The following is a 16,891-nucleotide window of genomic DNA, read 5'->3' on the forward strand; positions in this document are numbered from 1 at the left end:
AATCTGTGTGTATCAACCATAAAATCATAAAAACTCTATCAATAAAAAATAAACAAATAAAAGACACTAAGACCAGACAAGTAGGATAAAAAAGCTGTAAAACACTGATTAAAAAAATCCTTGAAGCATTTGTTAAAGCATTTGGCAGACAGATACTGAATAGTTATTAAAACTTATAGCACTACTAAACTAATTAAGAATGAAAATTGGCCTTTACAAGTGAAAAGGTTTGGTGCATGAAGAGTTAGAGACTGACAAGTTGAATAAAAATGCACATTAGAGTTTGATATGAAATAAGTCTTGGACTGCTCGGGAACGTTCCCTTCATCCAAATAAATCTTATAAATAGAAACATATTTGAAAAACATCCATCTGTCTCTTTTCTTTACCAGCTTTTCTGTTCAGGGTCGCTTGTTAGCTGGTGTCTGTCTCCAGCAGTCACCGTGTGAGAGGCGGGGGACACCCTGGACAGGTCGCAAGTCCATCACAGGGACACACGGAGACAAACAACCAGTCACGCTCTCACTCACACCTAGGGACAATTTAAGAGTTACCAAATAACCTAATGTGCAGGTTTTTGGTCTGTGGGAGGAAACTGGAGTACCCAAAGAAAATCCAGGGAGATAGGGAGAACATGCAAACCCCACACATAAATGTCCCAGGCAGAACCTGTCAATTTCTTGCTGTGAGACAGCCGCTCTAACCACTGCACCACTGAGCTGCCCTGTTTGAAGAACATTGTCATCATAAACTGAAAGAATCTGGAGTCTCTTAAAACAAAGGCAAAGATAAAATCTGAGATGCTGATTGGGTCGCAGTTTTAAGAGACCACTTGTGACGGATCAAAACTTTACGTCGAATCGTGGTAAAAGTACTCACCTGAAAAATATTTTGTTAGGAATGTAATGAGATGTCATGCCCAAGATTTCCTGTCGAGTTAAACATCGCTTACAAACAAACAACAACAGTGTCATGTCTTTGTCTGGTGAAATTATTACTTTAAAAGTCTCAACCACTAAATCATTAGTATGACAGGAGTTCAGAAACGTGTCAGGCACTAGGACCACACGCCCACAGGACGGATTGTGGAGGCAGCACCCGCCCATATCTCCTGCTGCCTCTGCAGCTCCGTGCTGAGAGGAAGAGTCTTAAGTTTGAGCTTACTCTGCGATTTGTCAACTTTTGAAGCTGAGAAATCAAAGTTTGAACCTCACGTCAATCCATTTAAGATGAGAAGAAAAGCGCTGATCAAACTTCAAAGTGGAGGTGAGTCAGACTGTGCTGTTCCCCTCTGCTCTCCACGCAAGCTGTTTAATTATGTCTTTGTGATGAAAATATAAAAAAACAGAAGTTTCACTCTGATGTCCTGAGAGTTTCCCCAAAACTCAGACCCTCAAACGCCTCTCAGAGCTCCTCACAGCTACAGAAAGTCTCTGAATTCATTTAATTCATTTAATTCATTTAATCCGTATTTTGTTCTCTGCTGTAATTTAGGTTGAAATGTTAGTAGCTGTTCGATTTTTCAATCGAGTTTTTCTTTTCTTTTTTGATGACCTTCAGTAAAATGTTTTCATTACCAAATAGTGATTTAAAAGGAAGACATAAGAAATGAATACAAGACATTTAATTAAAAATATTCCAGTTAACCTTGTTTGTTCTCACTGATAAATAAGATATATTGAGAAAAAAAATGTTTCATATTTCTGTATAAATATGATGACATATGAAATTTGAAAAACATGGCTTTTTTTTTTTTTTTCAAGCAAAAACTTTTGGGTCTTGATCAGGTTTTTAATTGTGCCCCCCTTGTGGAAAAGAGTTGGACCCCCCTGAGTTCAAAGGTCATATAGCTTTAATGAGAAGTCATGTATCGTTGAAAAAAAACTCATTAAAAATCAGACAGAAGAGATACCAGTCAGTTTAATTTGTGGCAAAAGCTTTTTCTTGAAATTATTGTTAAATTCTCGTCTCATGAAATGAGTGTCTCGTTACACCCCGATGTAGTATGAAAGATGAAGGTAAATTAAATAATACAATGTTAGCGAACAATTCCAGTCACAACTTAATTAACCCTCCAATACCAGCAAATTAATTTGTTACTATCTCAGTCAGCATGTTCTTTTCAACTCAGATTTTTATCAACAGTTCTGGTTGAGGATGCTTGACTGAATTTAAATTTTAGATAGATCCTTAGAATGTCACTTTGTTCTCACTGAAAATAATATATATATATATATATATATAGACAATGTATTAGGTTTGAACCATGTATCATACGCAGATAAACCAGCATTTCCCCTTTTAATCAGTGAATCAAAGTTTGAATGAGCATGGACCAGGGCTGTCATCTGCAAGCGCCTTCTCATTTTGGTGTGATTTATGAAAGTACCAAGCTGTGGAGGAGGTTTGAAGTCAACCCAACACTGTTACACCTCTGAGTGACAGAGCCGCAGACAGGGTCAGTACAGAAAAGGGTAAGGCAGCTCTGCGGCTTGATGGTGCAATGAAATGATGACAAACGCTCTGTGTGACCAGCAGGCTGCAGGATTTAGGATCTGCGGCGCTCCCCGTCAGTACCGCCGAGTTACTCCACGCCTCCTCTGGTTCTGCGATGCTGCCTTCCTTTATAAAGACTCACATCTTTGCGGGACGTGGCCAACACGATTGCTGATTTATGAGCAGCCAGAGGCAGCCTAAAGAGAAACTCGTCTTTGTGGTTATCATAACACCGTCGACCCAACTAACGTTTTTTTAAGTCTTGACCTTTTACGGGTCTTACGTCACCCTTGGCAGCTCAGAGGCATAACAGCGGCAGGTTGACTTCTTTTATAAGTCAGAAAAAAGCCAACTCAGGCTTGGATTGAAAGTGTTTGGTAAAGGGGGCTCTTCTCTCTGGTTTCCATGTCTGCCTCAGCTGAGAGTTCGGCTCATTAATGACTTCATTTATAGTGTGGAGGACAACGCCCCTCTCCCCCAGGTTTTGGATTGTTTGTTGGCTGTTTTGTGATTGTGGAGTGGTGCCAGAACTTTCCCTGTGCATTTAGTTTATTTAACTTATGTTACTTTGTTGAACTATAGTTTAGAATCTGTGTTGCCCAGTGTGGCAATCACTGAAAGCACAGTAAGGGGTTCTCTGCTATTTTATTTTATAGAGTTTTCTCCATTTTTTTGTGCGCAGCCAGGGACCTTAGGATTAAAGTTTTTTTTTAATCTTTCTTTTTTTTCTAGCTTGAAGGGCTTGTTTTGTTTGTTGTCTTGGCCTTTGTAACCCTGACACTTATTGCTTTGTTGCTTTTGTTTTAGTTTTAAATTTGGTGAATTGTAAATTTAAGAACTTATTTCTGACAAAGGATTGTTCAGTAGTTCTGAGTTTGTGGTACTGTTTTTACATTTCCTGTTACACCCTGTGCCACCCTCGACTTTGAATTTTAAAGGCTGAAACACCAGAAAAAGAATTGTTTTTGGAAAATATCATGTTGTTGTGGACGTTGTGTGTCCCGGAGGGTCCTATGAGTCAGCTACCTGCCAATCAAGCTGTTTCTGTGATGTTTTTTTTTTTTCTTGTTTGTTATTTGTAACAAAAAAGAAATAATTAAGATAAAAAAACCCGTGAGTCACTTGGTTTTTTGCTACATTTACAACATCATGAGTCAGTCCATTTTTCAGGCTCTCTGTTCCAACAGGGTTGCAGCCAAAAGCCAGTGGTTTTAGAAAATAAATGAACATTTTTTTTTCTCAGCAGCAAGAGGCAGCTTTTAGCAGCAATAACTGTCAACAATAGCAATCAATAAAAAGATTATTGTAGACTCTGCAGCGGCGTAACTTCTATCCAAATCAGAGAGTTTTTTAACAAGAAAAAGAGCAAAATAAACCTAACTTTCTCAGTGTAAAAACAGATTATAGCTTCTGTTGAAAAGTTAAGCTGATTTTTTTTTCCACCAGGCTACATGTTTGAGGGTTGTCAGCCTGTAATAGACATATGGTATTCAATCACCTGACTTTTCTTCTTTTCTTTTTTGACAAGCCTTTTCTAAACAACAACTTTGCTGCTGATTCTGTGGCATAAACCATCTGGCTCACATCTGGACCAAGGGAACTGAAACAATAAGTGTGATGAAGAGTTTCTAGTGTGTTTCAGTTTGATTTTCCATCCATTTACTCTACCCGCATGTTCCTGTCCAGTGTCATGGGGAGCTGGGGCGTATGTCCAGTGGCCATCGGCCGAGAGGCGGGTTACATCCTGTCCATCAGAGTTTTATTATAATTAATAAAAATGTTTTTAAAATTTTTTTAAAAAAAATTGCATATTGAGTCCCTCTGAGTTAATATTTTTTGTGATTATGAAAAAAGAGTTAAATCTCTTTATTTGTACATATTTCATTCCATATAGACTGAACACGTTGGTGATAAAAGTAGGGCTCCTTGAAGGAATGCATCTTGCCTTTCACCTTGTGTGTCAAAGTTTTGAACAAGCTCTCACATCTATTGTTAGAGCTCAACATACATTTTGTGAATGACTCTGAGCTACTTTCACATCACGTTGTAGCTCAATATCTGTAGAATTGACTGATTTAAATCCCTAATTGTGTCTGCTAAGGTTGATTAGCTGTGGCAGCCATTTTTATTTAAGTTGACTCCAAAGGTTTATCAGTTTTAAATATTCGTCCAGTGATCACTTTTTGAATGTTTCATTAAAACCTATCCAGTTGTTCTTGGGATATTTTGCTAACAGACAAACAAACAGACAGACAAATAGGTGATTACCTGCATTTTATGACAGCGGGCGACAGTGATTTGCAACGGGACTGTTTGAGTTCAGATTTTTCTGTTTTCTTAGAATATTTTAGTTTGTAAGTCATTTTTATTTTTGGACCTGTAAAGCAAATCGATGGCATCACCTGAGGTGCCACAATTTCAGCAGTTTGACTCAGTTCTCCATCATTTACAGACCTCTCGAGATGTATTTGTAAATGTACATGTGTGTGTTTGGGTAACAACATGGATCTGTGTGTGTGTCTTTCAGCTGCATGTGTTTCATGTGTGGACGTTTTTCTATCTGAGCAGTTATTTCAGAAAGAAAGGATTTCTGCCTCAGTAATTGCCTCTGCTATATTTTCCTCCTGAATCTCTCTCTCTCTCACTCACTCATTTTCTTTGATTTCTATTTTTTTCCTCCAAAGTCTGTCCTCTCTCCTCCTGTAGTACTGCTCTACAGCTCTCACTTGTTCTGCGCTTTTCTTATATTCTCGCTGTATTTTAGTCCTTTAAATTAGCTGTGGTCTCACAGCATCAATTAGGGAAGCTCACAATAACACACTTTTCATGAGAGAGTCACCTGCCCATTAATGTTGGTCTGCATTCACAGAGCTCAGAGCAGGCGTCTTCTATAATTAGGCAGTAAGTTTCCTCTGTAATAAGCCACATAGTGTGCTTTCAGGATGGTACTGTGTTGCCGTTGTACTCCAGTAAACAATGTCACAGCAGTGAGGAATAAATGGGAACATGTAGAGAACAGAGTTGTGCGTCTTCTGCTCCTTGTGGCCGATCCATATCTTGATACACCTCTCAAAAATCAGATTCATTAAAGACACAGGAGCAGCAAAAAACCGAAGCAACATGATACGATTCAGCCTTTATTCACAAAACAACCAGGGGCGCCTTCAGAAGGTTTACTAAAAGGTGGCCAGGTGGGGTCACAGCTATTCTTAGGGTGGCACACCAAAACCAAATGCCATAACAGAATTTCAGCTGTTTCATCCTGTTGTTGTCACATTAGGCTATTTAATACAATACTACAATGTGGGTGTTAGCGACTTGCCTTCTGATACAGGTCTACTTTGTTTTTTTAATTACAGTTCATATTGCTGATTGAGAACAAAACAATCATGACTCATCTCACTGAAGCTCATCCTCTCCTCTATTAAATTCATATTCATTATTGAAACCAGCAATCCTTGAAAGAATGTATCTCATCTGCTGCCTTCTAGGCCATAATTTTAAACTAAGATCTCACATGATCCATTAACTCTCCAGGTATTTGTTGGGGATCACTATCAGTTATTACCACACCTGAGTTTAGCTCAATGTCTGTAAATCTGCTTAAGTTATAGCCATGTTGATGTTTGCTAAGGTCCATGGCGACCAAAAACGAATCAGCTGTAGATGTACAGTACATATAATGACTTCTTTCATCATTGGATGAACTAAAATGATCTGAAGAGCATTTAGAAGTTTTAGTCAGGAAAATCTCCCTTTTGTTTATATGGAGGGCTGAGACTGGTACTGCCGCCAGGGGGCGTTTATCCTTTGGAGCTTCAACTTCTGGGCCTTGTGCCTATGTCAATGTGTTTTAGTGTTGCTCCAGTCTGTTGCGTTGCTTCATTAGTTTGCTGACATGTTCTCTGTATTACCTGTGATGCTGTGTTCATACTTAATGCCTGAAGTTTTCACTAGTGGCACACATCAGCAGGGCATGAAGTGTGTCATAACATGTCAGGAAAGGCAGATATCTTTTTAATATCTACTCATTTTGACACACACAGACTTTCTATGTCTCAGCTGCACATTTGATGTGTGGTGCAACCGTGAGACACTCTTCTTTTTAAGCTCAATTCAGATCTCTGCATATACTACATATAATAGAAATATAACAGGAATTTATTTATTGGCTAAATTTCCAGCTCTTGGTTTGTTTGTTTTTCTATAATTCCCATGTGAAGATCGTCCTTTAGTTCTTTTATATACCTCTGAATCACATGTGGCGGTGCAACAGGCTTTAAAAGTCAAGCTTTTTATTTTGTTTTGTCACATCTGTTATAGCGTTTCAGTAAATATATAAATAGCAAAAGATCTGTCCCATTAACATTAGCTGTAATAAAATATATGTAATCACTTTCCATGGGAAGAATATGTTTTTATCCTCCTACTCCTGTTTTACTTTGACTGACTGTCAAATGAATATAATGATGTGTGGAAATATGATTCGTGTCCAGAAAACCTACAGATGGATGTTCATCTCTTGTTGTTTCAGCAGGCAGTGATTTAGGACTAAATATGATGTCATCCCCACCATCATAGTTACTAAATTGCTCCTCTGTTCATGTTAGTGGTGTTAGTAATGATGTGTAACAAAGGTTATGTTGCTGTAATATGTTAGACACGAGAGACTCCGAGTCTTCCTGCCGTCCTGCAGCTGCTCCTCAGTTTTCCTTCTGTAATGAGCCTGTTTGTTGGACTAATCGGAGCCCAATTCTGACCCAGAAAATGCATTTAAAAGCTGAAAACAGATGCTTACATACACTGTATAAAGAGACGTAACATTTTGTTTTTCTGAGTTTGACATTAAAGTAAACAGCAACTTTTCCTGTTTTAGGTCAGTTAGGATTCCCAAATATATTTCTATTTCCTAAGTGCCCAAATGAAGAGAGAGAATTTTTAAAGATGTCACAGGTTTATATGCACTAAGATTACTTTAAAATATTTGGGAAAGCCTAGATGGTGGTGTCATAGCTTTGGAAGCTTTCGATTGGTTAGTTGACAATATTTGAGTTAATTGGAGGCACACCTGAGGATGGACTTTAAGGCCCACCTCAATCCAAAATATCAGGAAGAGAATTGTCGACCTCCACAACTCCAGTTCATCCTTGGGTACAATTTGAGTCACTTGAAGGTTTATCTGTTTAAGCTATTATACACGAGTATCAACAGCATGGGAATGTCCTGCCATCATACAGGAGGAAGGAGACGCAAAATGTTTGTATCAACCCCAAAACAAAAACAAAAGACCCGGTGAAGATGCTGCTGACGCTGGTCAGAGAGTTCTTATCCACAGAGAAACAAGTCCTGAACTGACATGGGAAAGAAGCCGTTACTCCAAAAGCAACATTAAAAAGCCAGAGTACAGTTTGCACACAGGGACAAAGATCTTAATTTTTTGAGACTTGTCCTGTGGTCTGATGAAACTAAAACTGAACTATTTCTTTCTTTCTATTTAGCAAATAGAAAAAATTTTAGGAACCCTAACAGGCCATGTTCATTCTGATTAATTCTCAGGCAGTGATGGAAAGAAAAGGTGGATGAACAAATAGAGTTTATCAAAATGAGTGAGCCTCTCTGAATCTCTACAACTCAGGCTTACTTCACAGCAGAAACAGTTTTTAAATATGACTTTAAGTTTTATGATTTCTGGAGACTTTATTGCAATGTTCAACTTAAAATGTGATGATATCGCACCCACACCCACACACACACACACACACACATGCTGTCTTTTTAAGTGTCTACACTTTACATTATCATAATCCAAACTCTCATTGACTACCATTGTATCTAAGCTCAGAATTCCATGCTTGAAACCCCACACTTTCATTTGAATAAAAAAGTTTGGTCCAGGAAGCAAAATGTTTTTAACAGAAATGAAGAAATTAGGTCCAGTGGTCTTGTTTTTTTTAACTCTTGGGATTTGTCATGTCCCGGATGACCGAGAATTTACTCAAACCTACACTACTATTTGTTTTAATGATAAAGGTCTTCTGGGTACAGAAAAACTCTGATTGTCTAATCTTTTTCACAGCTCAAAACGATTCCAACATGAAGCACGTGGGCACAAAACATGGAAACAATCTTCTAACGCGTTTCTATATTGTAGACAAGAAAGGTTTATTTAAATTACAATTTAATTAATGTTTTTCATTGAACATTCTTGTGTTTACTCTGTCTTCACTGACAGGTGCTTTTGACTGATTTTCACAGTTTTAAATTAAAACTCACATTAAATAGTAATTAAAGGCTGAATTATATTGTGATTAAATGGTGAACTATTTTATGATAAAAGGGTGAATTATACAATGAATAAAGGCTGAATTACAAAATATCATGAATAATGGCTGAATTATATTGTGATTAAATGCAGAATTATATCATGAATAAAGGCTGAAATCTTTCCCAATTAAAGGCTGAGTTATATTAGAATTAAAGGGTGAATAATATCATGAATAAAAGCTGAATTATATCATCAAAAATGGGTGAATTATTCTGTGATTATTGGTTGAATTATATCTTGACTGAAGTTCTGACCCATCTTATCGATTTCCGCTGCTCTTGTACTTTTAGTGGCTGTCAGTGTATCGAGATACGTACCATACTGACCACAGACCAGAGGTGCACAGCCCTACCAATCACATTTGGGCTTTATACCAGAAAGTTCACGTGTGTTGGAGTTTTGGGCAGTAGCTGCGTTTAAATCCTTTGAGACTGCTTCAGACACTTTCTGCTTTCGCATTAGACATTTCTTTTGTGTGCGTACTTTAAAATGTTTTCTCAGACAAAACTGTGTGTGTGCCACAGCTGCAGTAATGATTTGTTTGGACCAAACAGAAAAGCAACTGTGTTAAACTGAGAACACAGACTTTCAGCGGGGGAAACTTCAATAGAGATTTCTGTTTTTGTTCTAGTTTAACTTGGTCATAGTTTGACAGAAAAATATATATATGTATATATATATATTGCTTTTGGCCTTTCCAACTATTACAAATAACTTGTCCTAATTGATATCCCTGGTTGTGATGTTATATTACTGATCAGTAAAGATGACTTCTGTTCACCAGGAAAGGCTCCGTGAACGGGGGCACATGTTTACACAGATTAGCAGTGTACAGCCACTGAACTGCTTAATTGGAGGATTTAAACAGACTCAGTCTCTGCCTTCAAATCAAACTCCTGGCAGCCCCGTGAATTGTTGAGCTAAAATTGTCCTGTGGTTTACACGACACAGGCCAAACCAGTCATTTTATGGCCTTTCTAATCCTGAAAAAAAACCCTCTTTTTTTACGTTGCCTTCCAAGGCCACACGCACAAGAACGTGTTTACACATGAAACGTCACGTTTTGACTTTCTGTGTGTGGACATAAATTTTGAACATAGCTTGACATTAGTTGCGGGCCAATTTTATTGGCACAAGAATGAAACAGATGAATATTTTGTGCCTTGACTGCGCTACGAAGGGTGGAGCGGCTTTGACTTGTCCTGGCAGAGGGTTTGGATTTCTCCACATGCTGAAGTGATATACACGAGTAATAAAAGCAGTTCTTGGAATTTAAAGACTCTATTTACGGCATGGGTTTTTAAAAACTTTTTTAGAACAAAACCATCTGAGCAAAGATGTGTAAGAAATACTCCCTAACATACTTTAATTACACCGCTCTATATTGCTGCAACAGTTCAACCCTTCGGGCCCACAGAACCCCCAGAGGTGTCCCTTATGGTCTCACAACTGGACTTTTGGTCACAAATTCTTTATATGCTTCAGTTTGTATGTTACTATTGAGTTGGTTAGTGCAGCTCCATCTGATGTTTGCACTTTAGCCATCTTCTGGAGATCTTCTAAGACAGCTGACTGGGAAATCTCTGAAAGAAACTAAGACATTTACTTCCTCACACGCTGCCCCTCTGGAACGTCTCTGGGAAGTTTCGGAGCTGCAGGGCTTGTCTGAAAGCAACTTTAGCAAGCAACACTTAAAGGTGGAGTTTCCCCCTACTTGAAAGCAAACACAGTGGGTCGTGAAAGTACGTATCTACCTACCTGCTATTCCATTTTGAAAAGAACAAGAAAACCAAACTCTAAAGTCAATACTTAGTAGAGCCCCCTTTTGCTTCAGTTACAGCAGCCGTTCCTTTCAGGTTCACTTCCATGAGTTTGGTCTGTTTAACCTCTGAGATAGTTTCCCATTCTTCATGACCAAACTGCTCCAGCTCCTTCAGGTTGGATCGCTGCTGCTTGTGTCCAACGATCTTTTATTCAGACCTAAGAATCTCATATGGATTAAGGTCTGGGCTTTGACTGGACCATTCCAGGACTTTTAACTGGTTCTTATTAAACCACTGGGGTGTTGCTTCATCAGTGTGTTTCTAGTCACTGTCTTCTTCTTGTCCCGTCCTTGGCTTTTTCCAGAGTTATCTTTGGCTTCTTGGTAGCTTCTTTGATGAATGCCATTCTTGCCCATTTCCATGAGTTTTGGTGGATGAGCAGGATTTCTGTGATGGCATAATCTATTTTTTTTTTCTAATAACGGATTTATTGGTGCTCTGTTGGATGGACATTTTTATAACCTAACGCTGATCTGTACTCTGCCACAGATCTGTGTCTCTTGCTTGCTTTCTATTTATGCAAAAAAGAAAATGAATACAGGGGTGAATACGTTTGCAAACCACTGTGTGCTCCTCATGGTTGGATCCACCAAACAGCTCACTTAATAAATAACTACAGAATGGTATTAGTGCTGAAGGTATAGAGTAAGGCTGCAACATTTCGGGAATCTTTTATGTAATTTTTATTACTAAGTCATGACTGAGAGCTGGACTCACCGATGGCACCTGCCCTCTGAAAAACTGCTCTCCTGGAGCACAAACCCATAAAGTTTCGCAGAATCGTGTTTTCTCTTGGTGGTCTTTTTCATGAGAATCCTGTTCAGCCCACTAACTTTACAGCTGCAGTAAGGGAAAGTAAAAAGAAATTCACTTTGCTAGGCACACGGGAGGTTTTACAAATATGTGACCGCTTTTGTGGCTGAAGGTGTCCCATCAATCATTGTACAAACAGTTGGTAAGGTTCGCTGGCAAAACCGGTCATCACAAAAATATATATGAGAAAAACGTCTTGGCATGTAAATATTGTAAAATTAAAAAACTTCTCACCTCAGCAAACTGCCCTCTTTGTTTTTTAATGCACAGGTTTAAAGGTTTAGACTGAATTATTTTATGTATTTTAAATTACTTTGGTTAAAGGGATCTAAAAATGTAAGTCAAGCTGGTGAAAAAAGTAATTTTTTATTATTGTTGCAACATTATGGTGTAAAGAGTTTTATGTTGTTATTGCAGTTGGTTGAAACCTTTGTTCCTGCTGGTTTACATGTAATAAGATGATGCTATAAATAGTGTTAAAGTCAGTCTTTCTCCATTGTTTTTTCCAGGTCAGTTTGCCAAATGACTCCAGCTGCGTTGAAGAGATTTTGCGGGTATGTTGGCATGTGTACACACACACACACACACACACACACAAAGAGAGGACTGATAATCAGCTGTTTTTTGTTTGCTCTGAAAGAATTTGGCCCTTCTCCAGAGAATTTGATTGTAAGAAGGAAGAACAGAGCACGGAGGAAGAATGAGAAGCAGAAGGACTTAAACATAAAGGATGAAGGGCTTTCAGGGAGGGAGGGGAAACATTTTGGCCCAGGTCAATGATTATACAACTTTTTCTTTTTGTTTTATTGAATGACCTCATACAGACATCTTTTCCACAATAGTCTCCTTTCCCTTACCACCTTTTTCCTTCCTGTCTTTACACAAAAAAAATCACATTTAGTGAAGCATTTTTTCCACAACTTCCTCCCTCTCCTGTCTGTCTGCTTTGTTTCCGTGCTGTGTCCTCAGTAATCTTCCATCCTCTCTCAGAGGATTTGCAGCCGTATTGACAAGAACCTTCATGGACTGCTTCTGTCATGCTATGTCTTCTGCCTCTGTCTCCTTTGTGGAAACACATGCTGTCCTTTCTCTTCCCCGCTGCCTGTCTCTCCTCCTCGGCTCGTTCTTCTCTGCCCCCCGCCCCCCTACCCCCTCTTTCTTTCACAAATCAATATGCTGGTCAACAGGCTGTGTGACAGATTGTCTGCTGTGAGCTGCATGAAAAGCTTTTGTCAATAATATCGGTGCACTATAGAATTCCGTCTGTGATTTTTAGCTGTGTCAAGTGGAAAGATCGGGGAGTTCAGACAGTGAGGTGGGGTGAATCAGAGCACAGGCCTGGAGTCCATTTTTCTCTTTCTGCTCCCAGTCAGCTGTCAACAGGAACATGGCTGCTTCGGATGTTTTCTCAATTCAGAGTACCAGTGTCTGTCAGTGATACAATGTGCAGACCCTTGAACGGTATAGACTTCACCAACCTCTTAAAGCAATAGTTCAGATCTTTTGAAGTGGGGGTTCTGTGTAAAAGTTATAAACATTTAATATCTTCCCTCTTTGTATAGGTAGGTAGGTAGGACTAAGTGTTCAGTTTGGATAAGTAATCTAAAACATGAGAATGCTAAACTAATGATACCGAGCTTTCTAAATGGTACCAGACCCTCTATACGGCCGACATAACAATTACTAACTAAGGTCTAAACATTAATAAACATGATTAAACTAAACTAAGGTACGAACTCTAACTAACAGTACCAAGGCCCTCTAAACAGCCAACGTAAGAATTTCTAATATAAATAGATAATCTAAATAAGGAACAACGGAAGGAAGGAAAGAAAAGTCCCATGAAACAGTCAGTACAGCCTCTGTTAGTTCCTGGGCTTTATGTATGAGGACATGAAAAAAAAAAAAAAAAAAAATTCGGTCTTTTCCAGATTAAAACTATATTTTTTGTCTAACCTCAGGTGCACAAAAACATACAACAGGTTCCACCATGTAACCATTTATTGAAGGAAATCAAATTAAGCCAAACTGGAAGAGCTGTTTGTGAGAAACTATGTTCACCTTATGATGCAGCAGCTTCTAAAACAGTGGTGTCCAATCCTGGTCCTGGAGGGCCACTATCCTACTATCCTTCATGTTTATGATGTTTCTCTGCTCCTCTGCAGGTCTTCAAGGTCTGCAGAAGCCTGTTAGCCACTCAGAAACAACTAAAACATGCAGGACAGGGCATACTTCCACTTCATGTCCCTGTGTCCAGTTTGTCTTAGACAGTTTGTTCGGATCCAATTGTTGAGGTAATGACTTGTTTGAGGAAGGCCAAGACCAAACCAGCTGTCTACTTTTTAAAAACAACCCCAGTCTCAAACGTTTCATTGAAGTTCACTTAAGCTCCATTTTGTAAACGTTTACACTAGTGTTAGTTTTACATTACACTGTAGAAGTCTTAGGACATTCCTGACAATGGTGACCCAGGCTTCACTGAAAGTGCTACAGCGAACTGCTGCTGTCTCTGTTTGGGCTTGCAACTAATCAAAGGATTCTGTGTAATTGCCTGATGTGAAATTGACAGCAATGTACAACAATCAACAACAGTCTTGACGCCTCCAAGACTAGTCGATAGCTTGTCAATCCAGTCAAAATTAAACTCCATTTCTCCAAACTGAGGTTATTTAAAGAGCTATATACAACAGGTAAGATATAAATTGTTCATACCTTTTTTTTCGAAATCTCACTTTAAAAGATCTGAACTATTGATTTAAAGTGTTATAACCATTTCAACCACTTTGTAATCCTTTTCACACTTAAGATTTGCAGCAATAATGACTTTGCCAGTTAAGATGATTGGAGATGAGTGCCTGTCTTAAAGGAGCTCATTCTGTTACTATGGATCAGTGTGTTCAAGTTGATGGGTCAGTTTACTGTGTTTCTACTATGAACGGTTGTGCAGTTGTTATATTTGGAACATATTTCAGCAGTTTTGTGTTGAAGTGTAACAGATGATAGAGATTGTATTACGTGACTTTAAAAACGGTAAGTGGAAATCCACAGTGAAGTGTGTTAATGTGGTACTCAGAATGTTACAGGCTCGTAGTGATGAACAAACACACACACACACGGGATTGGGAGCCCTGTCTATCAAAGAACAGGAAATCTTCAAGGAAGAACAAAATGATGTCAGAGAGCAGAGCAGTTGCCTAGCAACTCACCGTATGTCGTCAGGGAAGGCGTAACACTGCTGTAAAGATGGAAAACACACACGTACACATCTGCAGGTGTCTACTCAAGCATCTTCTGTTGATCTGAATTATACAGTGCATGTATCCTGAGACACACACACACACACACACAACTCCCGAACATAAACAAAAACATGCGTCACTGAGTGAATGTGAGTCATCTGCTCCTGAGGGGAGAAGAGATGCATGATGGAAACCTCAGCCTTCTTAGCCCAGTGACCTTCTGTCTGACACTTGTGTGGGGTAAATCTGTGTGTTAAAAAGCAACGTGTACTGAAACGTTGTCATGAACAATTTAGATTTTTCTTGGTGTTTTGTTGCAGATAAATAACTTATTCAAGATATACCACTGTGTTAAAAAAGTCACGATGCAAAAAACCACCAATTATCCCCCTCATTCCCTTCCTATGGTTTAAGTGCCTAAAAGCAAAAAAAAAAAAAAAAAAAACAATAACAGGGCTTTTTTTTTTTTTCTTTTAATATCCCCCCCGCTGTGACCAAGCCTTGTGCTCCCGGCCGTCATTCAGCATTCAGTTGTTTACGGCAGTCGAGGGGGGAATTCCACTAAACTTTTATGCCCTTTGAAAAAGGTGACGTTAGTTGGTTGGACATTTTATCCAACGTATAACACAGTCAGTCATGGATTGTCTACCAGAGGAGGAGAGTTAGCAACAGCCTAATGCAGGCACGTGACAGAGGCTAATATCCCAGCTAGAATAAAAGCCAGGACTTTAAGCACTGACGGAGTAGTGAGGTAAGTGGCAGCAGCTGGGTCTAATGATTACAAGGAACAGGTGTGAGATGAAGGCAGGACTGAGCAGCAGAGCTGACTGAGGAAATGCAATGAGACTGGAAACACAGGGAGGCACTGGAAAGCAAACTGAACACAAACAATAAAAAGTCAACATGAAAAGAATGAAACCAAACCACCAAATAACAAATTCTGACAACAAAATAACAGTCAGCCATACATTAAACAGTCTCTTAAAGGGGAATCTTCCGCTCCTTGATGAATGGCACATATTTATGTGAAAAGCTGCTCATGGTGCATTATCTCCATAATGTACGCTACAATTGCATTTTTTTTAAAAATCACAATTTTAAAACCTTACTCTGGTGTTACATTTCAAAAACAAGTATCAATACTTGTGATTAAATGAAAAATGTAACTTTGATCTAAAATATTGTTGCAGATAAAATCATTATAAATCAAAAAGCTGATCACAAATTGGTTTAAAATCTGTTTTGAGTGCAGTAAAAGATTGATACACAGATTTTAAACCGAGTGACTCGTCATGTTCACTTGGGTTCTCTCAATCTACTTATTTGGATATGTGCATCAAAACTAAAATAACTACAAATAATGCTATATTAAGTATTATTATACTATTGTACCCATTTTATAATCATTATTAAGCAATATCTGATATTATTTAAGCAGTTGTAAAATAGTATTTGCATTTCTGTTTTTAAATAAAAGCAAATCCCATTTTAGCGTTTTCTTTTAGTTCCATAATACCCTGAAACGGTGGTATTTTTGCTCAAGGTTATCTGACTGTCAGAATCCTGGCCCATGCCAACTCTGAAATACCATTTACTAATATTTAGGCTTCCAGGGAGCCAGTTATAAGACTTTGTTGTGTGTAACAGAAAACAGAACAAGAGACCAAAAAGACGTGCTTATCTCCCTGCTGTTCATTTCTACCAGCACATTTCTTTGTGAGACGTCCAAATCTGTCCATCTCCTTGTCACTAACTGGGGGAAAAAGCAACAAACCTGAAGATTATTTAGCTACAGCACACACACACAGACGTAGATGCCTGTTACCTAATTGATGCCTCTACACGAGGCAAGAATTCATCTGAGAAGATTGTGTGGTTAGAATAATTGAAAAGGAAAGCTGCAGCTGCTGTGCTGCTTCATTGTGATGCAGCCAAATAGAGTCAGCTTTTATTTTGGTAATTTAACAAGTCTTGCACTTAACTCGCTCTCAGTACACCAATCCCCCGGTGTGCCACAAACTCCCTGTGCCCCTCTCAGTTTATATTATATGTAATAATAAAAAGTCCACTCTGATGGAGATGGTGCAGCACAACCTTGATTGAACGCTGACTCCACTCCTTTGCTCCAAACATGTTGCATAAGCAGTTCCTTTGCCCAAATTTGCTGAACCTTAATATTATTGTTATTCACTAGA

The 16,891-nt window shown here is 38.6% G+C and overlaps 1 protein-coding gene across 2 annotated transcripts in view; it reads left to right on the forward strand.

Annotated features, from left to right (window-relative positions):
- The window catches only part of aff2 (AF4/FMR2 family, member 2), a 225,188-nt gene that overhangs the window by 114,028 nt on the left and 94,269 nt on the right, over positions 1-16,891 (forward strand). For both annotated transcript variants that reach the window (XM_017423101.3, XM_037977386.1), the window contains exon 5: positions 11,967-12,011. In XM_017423101.3, the coding sequence (XP_017278590.1) occupies positions 11,967-12,011 (45 nt within the window). The remainder of the gene's footprint in view (positions 1-11,966; positions 12,012-16,891) is intronic.

Source organism: Kryptolebias marmoratus, linkage group LG9, assembly GCF_001649575.2.
Source record: "Kryptolebias marmoratus isolate JLee-2015 linkage group LG9, ASM164957v2, whole genome shotgun sequence".
Taxonomy (NCBI): Eukaryota; Metazoa; Chordata; class Actinopteri; order Cyprinodontiformes; family Rivulidae; genus Kryptolebias; species Kryptolebias marmoratus.